Source organism: Pleurodeles waltl, chromosome 9, assembly GCF_031143425.1.
Source record: "Pleurodeles waltl isolate 20211129_DDA chromosome 9, aPleWal1.hap1.20221129, whole genome shotgun sequence".
NCBI lineage: Eukaryota > Metazoa > Chordata > Amphibia > Caudata > Salamandridae > Pleurodeles > Pleurodeles waltl.
In genome coordinates this window covers 70,334,971-70,352,947 of record NC_090448.1, presented here as the reverse complement: position 1 = coordinate 70,352,947, position 17,977 = coordinate 70,334,971, and the positions used below count along the sequence as shown (strand labels likewise).

Sequence of the window (17,977 nt, the reverse complement as noted above, 5' to 3'; positions counted from 1 at the left end):
GCATTCTTTCAGAGTAAATGCTTGCTTCCCTCCTACCCAATGTAAATGCCAGAATGGCTCTCTTCCAGGAAATAAACTTAAGATGCCCTTTGTGGATTGGCTCGAAGGGAGGCAGCATAATCTCAACACTGAGTTGTGCTCCGAAGGCACTGGAGGGTGACGTATAAAGGAAATGCTCTGAAAATACTCTACATAAACGTTTTTTGATTCTATACAAAGATAGAGCGGATGAAGTGTCCTTAATTCTTCTAAAAAAAATATATATATATATATATATATAGTGGCCATATGGACTCGTAGTGATGAATACTTAAGATCATTCTTGGCTATGATTGTATTTGGTGGGGCTGCACAGACACTGGGTATAATCGTATGCTTTTGTACCACCCACCGGAAGGCTTCTATTTGACATTCTATGTCTTCTTAGTTGCTGGTGCCTCTGCCTGTACCAGATGCTCCTGCATTACATCAGCAGATCAAAAAGACTGAACTCTAAGTGGTCAGGTGCTATTCTGTCAGGCTCAGTGACTTGAGGTTGTGATGTAATATCTCTCACGTGTTTGGCGAGGTGTGGTATCACCGAAAGTGTGGATAGTCTCAGGAGTTTGCTGTACCAGTACTGGCGTTACCATGCAGTGGCAATGAGAATCGAGGTGCAGTGCTCTGCTTTCACTTCTAAACACACTGCCCCCTGTTTCTCACTGCCAAAACCCGCTGCAGTGGCACGGGCATTTCTTCTTGTTCATGGTGGCGAACAAGTCCTGCCTGGGGCTGCTTCGCTTGGGGAAGATGTAGTCCATTATAACAGAGATCCTACTTGGGAACCACCTGAGAATGCTTAACTGTGTATACCCACCTGGTCATTTTGGCAGTCTGGTATGTGCTGGATGGCAATGTCAAAATGGTGGGAGATGTCCCACTCCCACAGCAGCTACACATCTTCTGGCTTTTAGATTTAAAACAGACTTTTTTCTGTCCTGACGAGGAATGCTTTACCTGCCAGTCTCTGGAGGAACGACTGTAGGCCACGTGTAATGGCACAAAGCTCCAAGACCGTGATGTGAAGCTCCTTTTCTGCATCTGACCAGAGCCCCTTGGTTGAGTTTCTGTGTGTGTGAGCTACCGGCCTACATTTGATGCATGTTATCTGTGGCTAGCTTTACTCTGTCTGGTGGTGGATAAAACAGAAGGCATGTGCTGAGATTTTATGAGGAATGTTTTGGGCCTTGGATTGTGTTGTCCCACAAACTGCCCGTTAGACCTCATGTCCTTGGGGTGAGATTCCAACCGCCCCCAAACCTTCTGCGTTCATCCCTCCTGTTCTGCTGAATTATTTTATGGACTCTGGGCACTTAACAACTGCTAACCAGTGCTAAAGTGCCTATGCTCTCCTTCAAACATTGTAAAATTGGCCTGCACCTAATTGGCACATTCCCTTCCATTGTAACTCTGTATTAAATTGTACTACATGTAAACCGGGCCTATAAATTAAATGACTTCTAGTGGGCCGGCAGCAGTCGTCGTACTACCCATTAAAGTAGCACTTTACATGTCTCAGGCCTGCTGCTGCGCCCTGTATTGCAGTTCTAAACTACAAATATCACCTGGCAAATAAACCTTTAGCCAAACCTAAACCTTCCTTTTTAAAAACTTCTGAGTCATACCTAAAATAGGCCCTAAAGGCTTATAGGGCAGGGTGAATTGTATTTAAAATATAGGACCTGTGTACCTACATTCTACATGTCCTGGCAGTGAATAACTCAGTCAGTTTCCACTATTGTAATCTTGTCTCTCCCGTTGACCAACACTTGGCTACCTTATTACAACTAATATGTGATAACTTTGGATTGGGAGCAGATAGAAATATGTGTTTACCAATAAAGAGGGTTTTAAATAATAATTAGAGTGTAAAGTTACAATTCTGAAAATGCTACTTTTAGAAAGTTGGCATTTTCTGCAGTGTCTTGGGTTACATGGTGTGAATGGCTCTGTTGTTTGGGTCTGGGTATTACTTCCAGACAGTGACACAAAGGGGCCTTAGATGTGGAGAGGATGGGCCATCCTGGAAGTATGACAGGAAAGGAGCTGCACACATCCCCACTTAAACTCCAACAGCTTTGCATCCATATCTATCTCTCTCAAACCCCCCTCCCCCCAAAAAACACCTGCTCTGTCTTTTGTCACCCTCTCAGACAGTTTGAAGCCTTGACAGGGAAGTGGAAGAACCTTGCAGGATCAGATGTGGAGGTAGGACGGGGATTTCCCCCACACAAATATTAGGCCTCCAGAGCCACTTATAAGAGTACTCCTGGACCTGTGGGAAATACAGAAGGACTGCCTTGCTCTCTGAGAAGGAAGACTAGACCCGTTTGGTTTCATCCCAGGGAAACTAGAGTGACTCAAAGGGTCAGTTGGCTGACCCCCTTTTTGAGCTGCATGTTCACAACCTTCAGAGGCCTTCCGATAACTGTACTGCTGTAACTGGAGCTGACTGAGCCCTACTGGCCTCTGATGTAGTGAGTCCCTGATCTGCAACAGGTGCCTCCCAGGTCCAAGACCCTTAGCTGACATTAGAACTCCTCCTTGCCCACCTGAAGGATCCATGAAATCAGATGCTGAGTGACTCTTAGCCCCGCAAAGCCTTGCTGCTTCATATGAACCGAAAGATCGACGCAAAGCCTTATCACATGGCAGAAAGCTTCATTGTAACCAAGGCCAACCAATTGCAGAACCCTGCAAAGCCTTGTTGCACAGCTGAAAGTTTCATCTGGACCGACAGAGCGCTGCCTCTAAAAACAATGTCATGCAGTCCTTGCACTAAGGTCATAAGGTACAACTCCAAGTGGGCCCAAGTCAGCTGGTGCCCAGCCTGCACTCCACTGGGAACAGCCTGAAAGTGTCACTTTATCCCAGACCAGCGCTACTAAATAACCCCAGTTGTGCTAATTTTACCTCAAGCTTTAAAATTCAACATCTCTGGTTCTACTAATTGCATTTTTGCTGTTCTTATGTTTTTTTTATTTCCATCTCTCCAAATGTCTTTGGGATTTTTATTGTATAGTGTTTTCATACCATTACTGTTTGTGTGCCGAATAAACACACATTGTCTCCATGTTAAGCCTGACTCTTTTTGTGCAAAGCTCCCAGAGGATTCAGCTCAGGTTAATTTAGTGACTTTTGTCCTTCACCCTAGCAAGGATTGTGGTTCTTGCCTGAGTGGGCAAGACCCTTCAATCATTAATCCCATTTCTTAAACTGTCCATTGTCTGTAATTGATTGTCCAGTTCTTGAATGGGTCTGGTCTAAAACCCACAAAAATGTATGAGGCATGTGAACAATGATAAAAGGGCCAGCAGTTGCGGCGTTTTAGTGCTCTATTCAGGGAGGGAAACAATTTTCCAAATCGCTTGGGTCGTATTGCTCCCAAGAATTGAGGCTTTCTGACTGGTTCCATAGAGGACTCCGACGTTCTCAGTTTCAGCCAGTGAAGGAAGCCGTCGAAGCTTATTCTACCCTTGATGAGTCAGTCGTCCAAGTATGAGTAGACTTTCTGGCCGTATCGTCTAAGGATTGCAGCATCTGGCGTCAGCCATATGGTGAAAATTCATGGAATGGATACAAGGCTGAATGGAAGTGGCTTGAAATGATAGTACTGTCCTGCCACTGAAAAGCAGGGTTAGTTCTTGTATTTCTGGTGTATGGGGATGTGGAACTGCGCATCCTGAAGAACCAGGAAGGTTGGGTAATCACCTTCTTTAGCATCAGGACTTCTTCTTAGATTGTGAACATGTGAAAATATTGTATCCAGTATCCCGTTCAGCTCAATAAGTCCAAGTCCGTTGTCTTGTTTTCTTTTTGATCAGAAAGAATCTGGAATACAATCCCTGTTTTGTCTGGGATCACGGGTCCGTCTCTACGCTTCCTTGAGGATGTGGAGAAGTCCCCTTTGTAGTTCTGTCAAACTGATGATGATGATATAGGATGTTTCCTCCTGGTTGGGCAGACAGGTGGTTTGTGTACAAACTCCTTTGTATGGCCGAAGTGTAATATGTTGTTCAGACTATTTGTCTGATGTTATGGTCTTTCATGCAGGACAAAAAATGAAACTGTCCCAACTACCTGCTGTGATGCAGATGGTGTTGCGGGGGCAGGTATGAAGAGTCTAGAGCTCTTTTGGGTGTCCTGAAAGTGCAAGTGAGTTGTGCTCCTCTTCCTCCTGGATGATATACCAGAGCCTCGCTGTTGGATATATACCCCTTGTGGTATCCAGATTGTCATGGAGGAGAATATAGGCAGCAGTGTCTTCCACAGTGATTGACACCTCCCCTGTATGCCTGGCATCAGTTATGGTGTAACTGCATAACACCAAGCGATTTCACTTTTTTTTTTAGTGTTTGTTTTCATGTTTTGTAGGGAATCATCCATGTCTTTCCCAAATAGGATGTGTCACAATTGTATATCCAGAATCTTTGCTTAATCAAACAAATATTCAGTTGATTTCTAGTACCCTGCTTGCCACCCGTGATGGTATCAAGGCACTGGCAGGGTCCCAACAATGTAGCTGAAGAGGCAAGTCTTGAGTGTTTTGCGGGAGCCTGGTAGAGTGGCAGAGGTCCGGAGGTGCAGCGGGAGATTGTTCCAGCCCCGCACTGGCGGGAGCGTTGTGTGGAAGTGAGCACGAGGAAGGCAGATCGAAGGTGTCTGGGCAGTGGTTAATTATAGGGTGGTCCGGAGTTTTGCAGGGCCTTAAAATTTGTGGGTGAGAAGCTTGAACTGACAATATTTCTGTATTAGGAGCCAGTGGAGCTCTCCGAGCTGTGGGGTGATATGTGATCATTAAGGATGATCGAGAATGAGTCTGGTTGTGGCATTCTGCATGGTCTGGATTCTTTGGAGGAGGTAGGTTGGGATTCCTGCAGAGAGTGTGTTACCACAGTCCAGTTGGTTGGCGATCAGAGACTGGGGGATGGTGGGTCTGACGCTTTGACCAAACCACTTAAAGATCTTGTGTAGCATGTGCAGGATGAAGAATTAGGAGGATGATACAGTGCTGACCTGAGATGTCATGGAGAGGTCGCTGTCCAGGATGATTCTGAGGTTTCTGGCATGGTCAGTCAGAGTTGGTGTGGGGCCAAGTTCTGTAAGCCACCAGGAAGCGGCCTGGAGGAGATTTTGTTGCTGAAGATCAGTACTTTGGTTTTGTCCGTGTTGAGCTTTGTCAAAAGCAGATGTCCTTTATCCAATTTGCGACGCTTGTCATGCATTGGTGAAAATTAGTCCTGATTGTGGTGGAGTCTCTTGAGAGGGAGAGAATGTGTTTGTAGCATGGTTGTTGAACTCATGGGATCTGAGAATGCTGGCCAGTGATCTCATGTAGGTGTTGAACAGGGTGTGGCTGAGGGTTGAGCTTTGAGGGATGAACTCTTTGGGTCTGGAGGAGAAAGGTGGAAGGCAAAGCCGTTCAGTTGTGTCAGGTAGGTAGGAGCTGATCTATCTAAGGGTGTCCCTTGGACACTAATATAATGCAGTCTGGCAATAAGAATGTGGTGGGAGATGGTTGCAGTGAAGAGGTCTAGGAGAATTAGTGCCAATATCTTCCCCTGGTTGAGGGCCTGGATGTTGTCAGTGGCTGGGATTGAGACTGTTTGGGTGCTGTGTTTGCTGCAAAAGCCGGATTGGGAGTTGTCCAGGAGTTGGCTTTGTTCCAGGTGGCATGTAGATGGCGGGTTGATACCCTTTGTAATGAAATTAGCTGGGAAAGGTATCAGGGAGATGGGTCTGATGTAGGTTTATTTCAGCAGGGCGTTGCCTTCTGCATGCTTTGTCTTCCACAGGTGGTCAGGGAGGCATTGATTATGGTGGCGAGTTCTTGGCTGATCTGGTTTATTCCAAGGTTCAAAATGTGGTGGGGGCCTGGGCCGGTAACCCCTGCCCCAACACTCCTCACCCTGTGGGAGTTCACCTTCTACTTTCAAATTTGAATACTCTGAATTTGATGAATCTTTGTCCCCTTGCTCATAGGTGCTGCTGGTACCAGTGGGTGTGTGACAACTCTGGAAGGTATCTCTGGTAGCACATGAGATGAAGGGTGAATAGGTATGCTTGAAGCAGAGGGCAAAGCAGGTGTAAGTTGCCCAACATGCTTTTGGGAAAGCAATTTTTCAAATGTATCCATCAACTGCTAAAAGGTTTTCAAAAATGCAACAGAACTGCATGACCTCTGGTTCTTTATACTTATAACTAAATCTTTAAGACTAAGGTGGACTGTCCAATACGAATGTCTGTAACTCATACTCCTAGTCCTGGTGGAGTTCCTCTTTTTCTTAGTCTTTTTCCTCCGATCAAGGGAAGTAACGCACAACCAGCTGTGTAGCATTATATAGCGTCTCTAAGGCAATGTCAAGGTAACCGAGATCTGCCTCCAGCTCAGACTCCAGAATCTGGTGGAGTAGACATGCCGAAAAGATGAGATCTCAATGGAGATGTTGTTGACAAGGTCAATGGCTGTGGCTTCTTCGACATCAAGAAAGACTGAGATGTTACCACTGTGGACGGCAGTTAGGTCAAGGCATCACAATAGCTGGATTTTGCACTTTTATGCACAGGTTGATGGTTGCCTTTCCTGGAGTGTTTTCCTGAGGAAAATACATTCCTGTGCTAAGGTGGCTGTGGGTGGTTTAGGTTGCAAGTCCAGCCGTGGAAACTCCACATTTCCCATTTTGTGCTGCCTTAATGGAAGTGACTGGTGCAACACAGTTGACAGAATCTTTGCTATAGGGGGATTTGCCCCCTTCCAAGAAGGGCATTTTGTTTCCTCCAACAAATATATTGCCAACTTAATATCCCTATCCTTCAGAGTCTAGGAAGGAAAGGTTTACAAATGCCACTGTGTGAAATCTTGTGTACTGTTTAAAGGCAATATCTACACATCTTATATGGGTCATCCGTACAGATCTTTTTCTGTGCACAGACAGACCAGTAATGATGCCAGCTGGTGACAGAATAAAGGTCTCCCTGGCCCACAAAATGAAGCTTTTCCAGAGAAAAAGAAAAAAAAAAAACATGAACACCTTTACAGCACTCTGAACGCAGAGGATAAGGTTGGGGCAATTCTAAGGTATACTAGAAAGCATCAGCATGTGGTCACTGAGAGGTTAGAGCAGAACTCTTCTTGGGACTTGAAGTTTGAGTTGTTGTAAATAAGCTGGCCGTGCTATTAAACAAACACTTTTGATGAGGACTCTGGCCATTTTAACACTATTTACTGCTATTTAATGTTAATGGGATTTCTCTGCCTGATGAAGGGAATGGATTCAAACTTGTAAATGAATATACAAATGATTCAATGCTTGGTAAATCATTGGTTACTGTGAATGATCACCTGGTTATGGTTTATTGACAGAGCTTGATTTATGGGTTATCAGTGAGAACCTGATCACATATGGAATGGCTCCGCATTGGTTTTTGAGATCTGACTGCTCTGTAGCTATCAGTCACACTGACTGTACACCTAGCTGCCCTTTAGTAATATTTTAGAAGACATTGCTCAGTGAGAGTGATCACAGATGTCACTATGCCTTTTAGCATGAGTGTTACACAGTCCCAATGCCTGACTGAGCCCTGAACTTTCTTTAGTGTGTTTTTGCTAAGTTTTGTATGTTATTTATCAACAGATATATGCACTGATGGAAAAAGTGGATCTGGAAAGGCGACATCCCCATCGGCCTAAAATGGACAATTTTCCTGCACTGCGGAATAACTTTGTTTCCGCCAATTATCCAGAAGAAACTGATGAGGATTCTATGTTAAGCGATGGAAGTGTTTATGGTGGACCTGCTCCAAAGACCAGTGGTATGCCTTCTTCACTATTCCAACAGCATGAGAAAGCTTGCACACAGGTGTCAAGGACACCTTGTGAATCTGATGAGTCTGACTTTTTCAGCAACTTTCCAACATCCAGATCTAGAACTGGAGATGAAGTGGCATTGCCAGACATTAGCACGTTCCCCAAATCTCATGAAGAGTTGGAAGCAACTGGAGTCCATGGCATGGAAAGGTGTAGAGAAGTTAAGGAAGGCCAGAAAGATTCCTGCTTTCTGCCATCTGCATCATTCGAGCCGGAAGTAGGTCAGTCTCAGTCAAGTAAATCCCATTTGGAAGAAAAAGGTTCTTTAAAACCAGGTATGTATACTGTCCCCACAAAGCATCCTATATAATTCAAGACACACACACCAAAAAAGACTGCAAATAAAAAGGCACACATATGTGTAGAGTCATATTTTATTTGTATTGTCGTTGAAACCTAAGAGGGAGAACTGCCATCCATATTCAAGCTTGGGCTTACCAACAAGACCAGAACAGCTGTTGCAGCCAAGTAACGAATGACTCCAAACCTTGGCCTTTGTAAGGCAGTCTGATTTCATACAAGCAGTAAGAGTGGTGACTGGTGTTAATTAATGGGTCTGCAGGGAAGCTGCCCTCAAAGATGGGGGTCTGATGGTTAGGAGTATGACTGGCACAGTCCTTTGGGAATGTTTGTGACAGCCCCTTGAAGGCTTTTGATGGAGGGGAAATTGCTTGTGGGTTCTGCAGTTTGTGCATCTTTAGAGAACCCCAGGTGTTTAACTGCCTGTTTGAGGCCTAAGCCTTTCCCCAATAGGGGTGGGGGAGGAGCGTGTGCAGAGGATGAGGGGTAAATGTATGCTGCACTGCGAGCTTCAGCAATTGCCAACACTACAGATAGAATCCAATGTAAACATGCATGCATTACATCTACAAATTCCTCACTCCGGAAAAAGGATAATGTTCCTCAGTCTTGTCCACAGTCATTTTCCCTCCTCGCTCATGCCATAGTGATCACTTGGTTGGGGGGGGGGGGGGGGGGCAATATATATGGAAAATGTCACTTACACAGTGTACATCTGTTCACGGCATGTAGTGCTGCAGATTCACATGCAATGCATAGCTCTTCCGACATCTAGTGTTGGGTTCGGAATGTTACAAGTTGTCTTTCTTCTAAAAAGTATTTTCGGAGTCACAGGCTCAAGTGACTCCTTCTCTCGGTTACAGTGCACATGGGCATCGACTCCATTGTTAGATTGTTTTCCCGCAAAGGGAGAAGGAAGGAGTGACAGAATAAGAATATAAAGATATGTCCATGCAAGTGTAAATGTTTCTACATATATACAAATGATAAACTTAAACAATTACAGCCTTCTGGGGAGGAGGGAGGGTGCATCTGAATCTGCAGCACTACATGCCACAAACAGATGTGCACTAGGTAAGTGACATTTTCCGTTCGATGGCATGTGTAGCTGCAGATACATATGCTATGCATAGACTACAAAGCAGTTAGTCCTCCCAAAACATAACGGTGGCTAGAGTTTAAGTGGTTTGAAATAGTGTTCTTAAGACAGCTTGGCCTACAGTGGCCTGTTGCTGTGAGGAAAACAACAACAAAATAGTGTTTAGTATAGGTATGAGGAGTAGACTACGTGCAACTTTGCATATATCAGCCATTGGTATGTTTCCTAAAAATGCCATTAACACACCTTTCTCTCTTGTAGAATGTGCTCTAGGAGTGGTCAAAAGTTGTCTTTTTGCCTTAATGTAGCAAGTCTGTATGCATCTAACAATTCATCTTGCTAAGCCTTGTTCAGATATAGGATTGCCTGTATGTGGTTGTTGAAAAGCAAAGAAAAGTTGTTTTGTTTTCCTAAAGTGTTTAGTTCTATCTATATAGTACATAAGATCTCTTGAGATCTAGAGTATGAAGAGCTCTTTCTGCAACTCAGTCTGGCTGTGGAAAGAAGACTGGCAATTCCACTATTTGGTTGATGTGAAAAGAAGATACTACTTTTGGTAGAAATGTTTGATTTGTCTTATTTTATGTTTGTTTACTCTGAAAAAAGGTTCCTCAATAGTGAAGGCTTGTATTTCACTAACTTCTTAATGAAGAAAATTAGTTACTTACCTGTAACTGCAGTTCTCCAGTATTGGTATCTTTCATAGATATATATATACCTATATATCCATAGACATCCGAATAGAAGAGCAATAAAAGCTGTGTGGCAGAAATTCCTGACACAATTTGTTTTGTTATTATTATGAAGTCTACAACAAGTTAACGCAGTATAACAAAGTGAACAATCCGAAGCACAAAATTAGAGTAAAACACACCGTAGCTACTAATGAGACTACGAACGAATAACGAACATACCTCGAGTGTGGTGATGGGATGTGTAAGAGGCTCACCTTAACAAAATAGATGCCTCAGCACTGCCTGTCCCACTGCTGTATCGACGTTGTTAGTTTCCTCGAGACAGTAATGCCTCGTAAATGTGTACTGGCTGGACCATGTTGCTGCTCTACAGATGCTATGTAGTGGTACACCTGCAAAGAGTGCAGCTGAAGTGGCTACCGATCTTGTAGAGTGGGCTCTCACCTTGGTGTGGAGCGGTTTTCCTGCTTTTGAATGGCAGAATTGAATTGCCAGGCCAATCCATCTTGCTATAGTCTGTTTGGACACCGCATGTCCCTTTCTTGTGCCGCCAAATGCTACAAATAATTGATCAGATTGGCGGATGGCTTGAGTTTTCTGTAGATAAAACTTTAAACATCTTTTAATATCAAGAGAATGTAACGTCTTCTCTGCTATTGTTTGCGGATTTGGAAAGAAAGTCTTTAAGATGACTGGTTCATTCAAGTGAAACGTTGAAGGAACTTTCGGGATGAACTTAGGATTTGTACGCAGGATGACACCTGAGTTTGTGAATTGGAGGAAAGGCTGTTTGACAGTGAAAGCCTGAATGTCGCTGACTCTTTTTGCTGAAGTAAGAGCTAGCAGTAACGCTGTTTTCCATGAAATTAATTTTAGATCAGCCTTGTGGATCGGCTCAAAAGGAGCTTTCATGAGCTGCATCAAGACAACATTTAGGGACCATAATGGTGGAGGCTTCCTAACTGGCGGGAAGGCCCGAAAAAGGCCCTTCATGAATAGTTTGACAATTCTTGTAGAACACAATGAGACTGTCTGGAGATCTGCGGTATCTGGAGATTGCAGCCAGATGTACCCGAATGGAAGAATATGCAAGTCCTGATTTTGCCAGGAGGAGGAGATATGGAAGTATCTGTTCCGGAGTAGAGGACAAAGGATGTATATCTTCTGCTGCACACCATATACAAAAACACTTCCATTTCAGTTTATAGGTTTTGTTGGTGGTGTCAGCGCTAGCTTTTGCCAAGATGTCTCTACACTTCTGGGAAATGTTGAGATTCAAGTATTCATTGTATTCAGGAGCCAAGCCGACAAATGAAGAGACGACGGATCCGGGTGTCTGATTTGTCCCTGGTGCATTGTTAAGAGTCAGACTCCGTCTGAGTCGTAGATGTGGTCGTTCGGAGAGCATGAGGAGCTCTGTATACCAGACTTGTCTGGGCCATCTGAGAGCTATGAGGAGAAGGCGACACCCCTCCACCTTCAGTTTGTTGATGACTCTCGGAATGAGTGGGATCGGAGGAAAAGCGTAGGCATAAACTCCAGACCATCTCATCAAAAACGCATTCCCCCCACGAATCTTTTTGGGGAAGCCAACTTGCGTAGAACTGGCATTTCTTGTTCTCAAGAGTGGCAAATAGGTCTAGGTTCGGTTTGCCCCATAATAGAAAAAGACTGTTGAGAGTTTTTTGGTCTAGTTCCCACTCGTGATAAGGAATCACTGTCCTGCTCAGGGTGTCTGCTAGAACATTGGTTTGTCCTGGCACATGCTCCGCTTTGAGTGAAATATTGTGCTTGATGGCCCATGTCCAAATTTGCTGTGCTAGCTGCGAGAGTTGTAGGGATCTCGTGCCTCCTTGCTTGTTTAGATAAAACATGCTGGTTGTGTTGTCTGTCCTGATTAAGACGCTTGAATTTTGTATTTTTGGCAAGAAAGCTTTTAGAGCCAAGTGTATTGCCTTGAGTTCTAGATAATTGATGTGGAGCTGAGTGTCTTTCACATTCCAGATTCCGCTGTTTTGCAGGTCCTGGCAGTGTGCCCCCCATCCTTCGAGAGAGGCATCCGTTGTTACTATGTAACTTGGTGTTTGAAGAAGAAATGAGAGTCCGTTTGACAAATTGGTTAGAGTCGCCCACCACCTCATGGTGTTCTTCATTAGAGGCGTTATGCGGATCTGGTCTTCGAAAGAACCGTTGACCTGGGTCCATTGTATGTCTAATTGCTCTTGCAGGGGTCGCATATGGAGCCTGCAATCTGGGACTAGCGGAATGCATGATGATATCATCCCGAGCAATGACTTGTAGATGCGGACTGAAACAAACCTTTTTCTGGAGAGGCTGTCTGCCAAGGAGGTTAATTTTAGTTTCCTCTCGTGAGATGGGTACGCTTTGTTGCGGACTGTGTCTAGAATTGCTCCCAAGAAACTTAATACCTGTTTGGGGTGGAGGTGAGATTTCTGGTAGTTGATTACAAACCCCAGGCTGTGTAACAATTGAAGGCAATAGGAGATATGACTTGTCACTTGCGATTTTGAGGGTGCCTTTATAACCTGGATACCTGACTGACGGAAATGTGCTGCTACCGGAGCCAACATTTTTGTGAAGATTCTGGGGGCTGATTTGAGACCGAATGGGAGAACCCGGAATTGGAGGTGCATACTTCCCACTCTGAACCTTTAGGAATATGTGATGGTTGCGATATATGGGGATATGAAAATAAGCATCCTGGAGGTCTAGGGATGCCATCCGATCCCCGGTATTTAACAGACGCAGTACATCCTGCAGTGTTACCATCCTGAACGACTGTTTCTTTAGAAACTTGTTTAGTGCTCTCAAGTCGAGGATGGGATGCCAGTCTCCTGAGGGTTTCTTTACAAGGAAAAAACTGGAGTAGAATCCTCTGTTCTTTTGAGATAAAGGGACTGGTTCTACTGCTCCTTTTCTCAACATTACTCTTACTTCCCTGAGGAGTTGGTTCAACCTCGGAGGCGGTGGGCCCGATGGAGGAACAATTGGTGGTGTTTGTGTGAATTCCAGAGTATGACCTCTGGCCACTACATCGAGTACCCATCTGTCCGATGTTATAGTCTTCCACATGGGGAAATAGGAAGTGATGCGACCTCCGACCCTCGATGTTGGTTGGTGGGGAAGCGCTGAGATGATCGTCGGGTCATTGCTTTCTGCCTGTATCTCTTCCTCGGCAGCTCCTCTTCCTCTAGCTGGATGTTTGTAAGTTGCGGCCGGTGGTAATCTATAATGCTGCTGTTGCTGATGGTACTGATGTTGTGATCCTGTGGAGGAAGACTCATATTGTGATCTGTATTGTTGGTATCCACCTCGAAAGGAGTAATTACCTCTACCCCTTGCTCCACGAAAGGGTTGTTTTTATATTGCAGGGTACCAAGGGATTTTGCCGTATCGGTATCCGTCTTGATAGCCTGCAACATGTCGTCGACATGTTTACCAAACAGACTCTCTCCATCGAAAGGCATGTCAAGAACACGACTCTGGACTTCTGGTCTGAATGAAGTAGCTTTAAGCCATCCTTGTCTGCGCAGGACTGCTGCGCCAGCTAATTGTCTAAAGCCAGTGAGAGAAATGTCTATTGCGCTGTCTATAATCTCCGCGGAGACCCTTTCTCCCTCCTGCAAGACCTTTTTTGCTTCCACCTTGACGTCTTCTGGCAGTAAATCTAAAAAGGCAGACATGTCCGCCCACATCTGGCGATCGTACCTTCCCAGGATGGCGAGGGAGTTAGCCGCCTTAACTGTGACTGCAGCAACAGAGGAGAATTTTTTGCTGATATTGTCTAATCTCCTTCCTTCCTTGTCTGGGGGAGACGCAATAGGTGTGGAGGGGTTTTTGGAACGCCGCTGAGCCGCCTGTGATATAACAGAGTCAGGTTTCGGCTGTGAGACTAGACAGGCCGGAGAATCATCTGGGGCCTTGTACTTCTTCTCTAGTCTTGGCATTTGAGAAGGCACTGTTGCCGGGTTTTTCATTGCCTTCAAACCCTCCTGCCATAAGAAATCTACAATGGGTATGGCTCTTACAGATCTCTTTGATGGTTCTTTAAAGTCGTACAAAAAACATTTGGTTTCATGAGAAACAATTGCAAGTCCAAAACGTTTTGCCACCCTCTCTATTAAATTATGGAAACCTCCTATGTCCTCTGGAGGAGAATCTACTGGACCTGCTGGCGGTGGAGATGGTGTGGGAACGAGATAATCATCCCATTCACTAGCCGCCGAATCTCTTAACTCACCCTCTTCCCTTTCGTCATCTGATGAGGGGCAAGCTTCCTGAGTTTGGCTAGTTATCGGTATACTAGCCTGTGGTGTTTCCGAAAAATTAGAAGTGCGAGTCTGACGAGGTGTCTGGTAGCTCTCAGGTCTAGGTGGCGTGGACGGAGTTGATGGTGGAAACCTTTTATAGTAGTCCTTCAACATATACTGTAGATCTGCTACCAGCGTGCTAGGCATAGCGAGGGGCAATGGTTGTTCTGCCTGTGGATAAGATGTTGAGGCGTAACTAGGCTGGTAATGTTGATCCTCCTCTTCATCAAACTCTTGGCATTTGACATTGAGTTGGGACGGGCTACTAGCTGCCCCAAACATTCCATTGTTTTGAGAGTATGCATCATCGTCCTCATCCTCAAAAAGATGTTGTGGTGGATATGGCAACACTTTACTTGGCGAGGTATGCATTGGCAGAATATTGGATGCCTTGTCACCCATATCAATAAGTGAAAGGGGTAAGAATCTGGTAGAGTTGTCCTGATGGTATGAGGAATGGTGTGGCGAAGTATCCAGGTAGGTGGATGGCTTGTACAGTTAGTTGTGTTGAGGATATAATCGTCGACGGGCCCTTTATAGACGATGGTCGTTTCGCCGACGTATCTTCTATAGATGCCGTCGTCGGCAGTGCCTTTTTAAACCTCATTGAGAGGTGCTTCGTAGATGGGAGTGCCCTGGTAGATTGGTGAACCCAGGAGGCCTCCGCTGTCGACGATGTGGTTGCCGACGAAGCTTTCTTAAAAAATGTTGCCGTAATTATCGTCGTCGATGATAACGGCGACGACATAATCATCGGTGCGACCGGTGTTGTGAACATCGAATACTGTAGTCGCTGTTGTCATCGACGGGGTGGTCGTCGACTGTTGTTTTTTCACCGAAAAGAGTTTTTCTGGCTCTTTCTGTGGTGACAGAGACCAAGATGGCTTTTTTGAGGTGCTTTTTCGGTGCAAAGGCGTCGTAGGTTCTGAATGAACCTTTTTTGGCAAATGTTTAAATGTCTGAGTGGGAAACATCCTTTTTCACTTCAGTAGAGACTTGTTTTGTCTTTTTGGGCACCTTCCTAGGTGGTTCATCAGACCCTCTACTTCTCTCACCTGTTCTCTTATGAGGGCGAGAAGTATGTGATGACGGTTCGCTGTCATCTGAGGAAGGATGTTCCATGGCTTTTTGCTTTTGCAGCCATAAGAGAAGTCTACCCTCACGGTCTTTAAGGGTTTTTTGACTAAAGGTGCGACAGATTTTGCAGTCTCTCACCTTGTGGTCTGGATGGAGGCAGTAGATACACTTCTTGTGGGGGTCATCAACATGCAGTCTCTTCTTCCCACAATTGTCACAGTCTCTGAACAGACCCGTCTTTGTCTTTTCAGACATAGTGAAGCTTTCCTGAGAGAAAAAACAATCTTCAGTCAGAAATAAGGAAAAAACTGAGCAGAGCTCAGGGAGACTCCCTTCACACGACGTGCAGTAGAAAATCTGAGGGAATTCAGCCTCTGTTGGGAGTGTTTGGGAGGGGCTGAATCCTGATTGGTTGATACTAAAGTTTGGGTCTTTTCACAAAACAAAGTGGATAGACTGTAAAATACCCTATGAGGCCTACTGGTTTTACTTTTACTGACTTACTGCTTTATGTATTTAAGTTTAACGTGAGGCTCCCACCTCGACGACGGGGATGATTCAAGCATGTGAATCTATGAAAGATCCAATACTGGAGAAGTAATAGCTACAAGGTACGCAACCTTCCATGTTAAAAATTGAATTTGACAAGAGTGCATGGGTTCAAAAGGTGGCCCATAAGTCTAGTAAGTATGATATTTAGATTCATGAATGTGATTGTGAATTGCCCATTTCCATATTGTCTGTGCTAACAGAGACAGTCGAGATGAATGTGTCCCGTCCTGTTTTTTTAGGTAATACATGATTGTCATGTCTGATTTTATGAGAACATTCTTCTGTTTGATAAGGGGCTGAAACGCTTTTAGGGCGAGAAACACCGCCAATAACTCTAGGTGGTGTATGTGAAGTTGTTTCTGTTTGGGATCCCATCTCCCTTGAATGGTAAGATTGTTGAGATGAGCTCCCCAACCTATCATTGATCCGTCTGTTGTTATTACAGTCGGAGGTACAGGGTCTTGGAATGACTGCCCCTTCATTATATTACTAAGATTCCACTAGATCTTGGAGCAGACAGTGTGCCCGAGACCATTGTTGTAAAGGTCTCATGTTTAGTCTTGCATGTGGAACTATGGCTATGCAAGATGCCATCATCCCTAGAATTTTCATGATAAATCTTAGTGTATTGTCGATTTGGTTGGATATGTGGGATGAGATTTTGGAAAGCCTGGATCCTTTGTATATTTGGATATGCTAGAGCCTTTTTGAGTATTTAGAATAGCACCTAGGTAAGGTTGACCTTGTGCTGGTTGAAGGTGTGACTTCTGATAACTTACAGTGAACCCTAATGTTACATATTGAGTGTGTTGTTGGCATTGTGTAAAATTGCTTGATTTTATTAGCTAGTCGTCTAGATATGGATGACGTGAATGTGTTGTCTTCTTAAGTAGGCTTCTACTACTGCTAGACATTTTGTGAACACTCTTGGAGCTGTTATGCCAAATTGCAAAACTTTGAACTGGTAATGTTTTCCTGCTATGATGAACTTGAGGTATTTTCCGTGAGCTGGATGGATGGGTATATGGAAATACGCATTTTGAGGTAGTCATGTAATCTTGCTTTTGTAGTAGTGGAATGACATCCTGCAGAGTTACCATGTGAAAATGTTCTGACAAGATGTATAGATTGAGAGGTCTTAGAGTGCCATCTTTTTTTGGGAATGAGGAAGTATAGTGAGTATACACCTGTTACTTGCTGAGAATGTGGGACCAATTATATATATTTATTGTTTTAGTAGTAGGGGTTGTACTTCCTGTTGTAACAGAACATTGTGTTCTGGGGACAATTTGTGGTAATGTGGTGGAATGTTTGGAGGATTGGAGATTAACTCTAGGCAATAGCCATTGCGGATAATTGATAACACCCAATTGTCTGTTGTGATATTTTGCCAATGAGAGTGGCAATACTGTAGTCTTCCTCCCACAGGAGATGTGTGTGGTGGAGGGGTGGGAACGAAGTCACTGTTTGGATGGTGTAGTGGCTTGCTTTGAGGCTTGGAATAAGCCTATGTTTCTGAAATATTGTCCTCTGTAGGACCCTCTAAACCCCCCTCTGATCCCTGCTTTGACTGGGAGGTAGAAGGTTCAGAGGATTGTGGCTTGAATCCTCCTCTGAATTGGGGCCTGCGAAAGGAGCCTCTATATGGTGTGGTATATAATGCTCTCATTGCCTTTGCAGTATCTGAGTCTTTTCTCAGTTTCTCTGTGGTAGTATCCACCTCAGGCCCAAATAAATGTTTTTTTATCAGAAGGCATGTTAAGTACTGCCTGTTGAATTTCTGGTTTGAAACCAGAAGAGCGTAACCAAGCATGCCTTCATATTGTAATGGCCGTATGTCAGCAGCATCGAGGGCAGAACTTATTTGATTATTACTTATAGCCTCTGTCCTTACTCTACAACCTGTTGTGCTCTCTTTTGATGCTCTTTTGGGAGGGGCTGTATGAATTCTTGCATCCCAACCCTTGTGGGCTCTATTGTATCTGGCAAAAGAGTGCTTGCGAATTTGCAATTCGCC

General features: G+C 44.5%; 1 protein-coding gene across 2 annotated transcripts in view; it reads left to right on the top strand.

Moving 5' to 3' along the window:
- The window catches only part of IRAK2 (interleukin 1 receptor associated kinase 2), a 277,952-nt gene that overhangs the window by 241,127 nt on the left and 18,848 nt on the right, over nucleotides 1–17,977 (top strand). Inside the window, exon 12 of one of the 2 annotated variants that reach the window (XM_069206326.1) lies at nucleotides 7,674–8,181. In XM_069206326.1, coding sequence (XP_069062427.1) covers nucleotides 7,674–8,181 — 508 coding nt within the window. The remainder of the gene's footprint in view (nucleotides 1–7,673; nucleotides 8,182–17,977) is intronic. The other variant, XM_069206327.1, reaches the window with a different exon arrangement.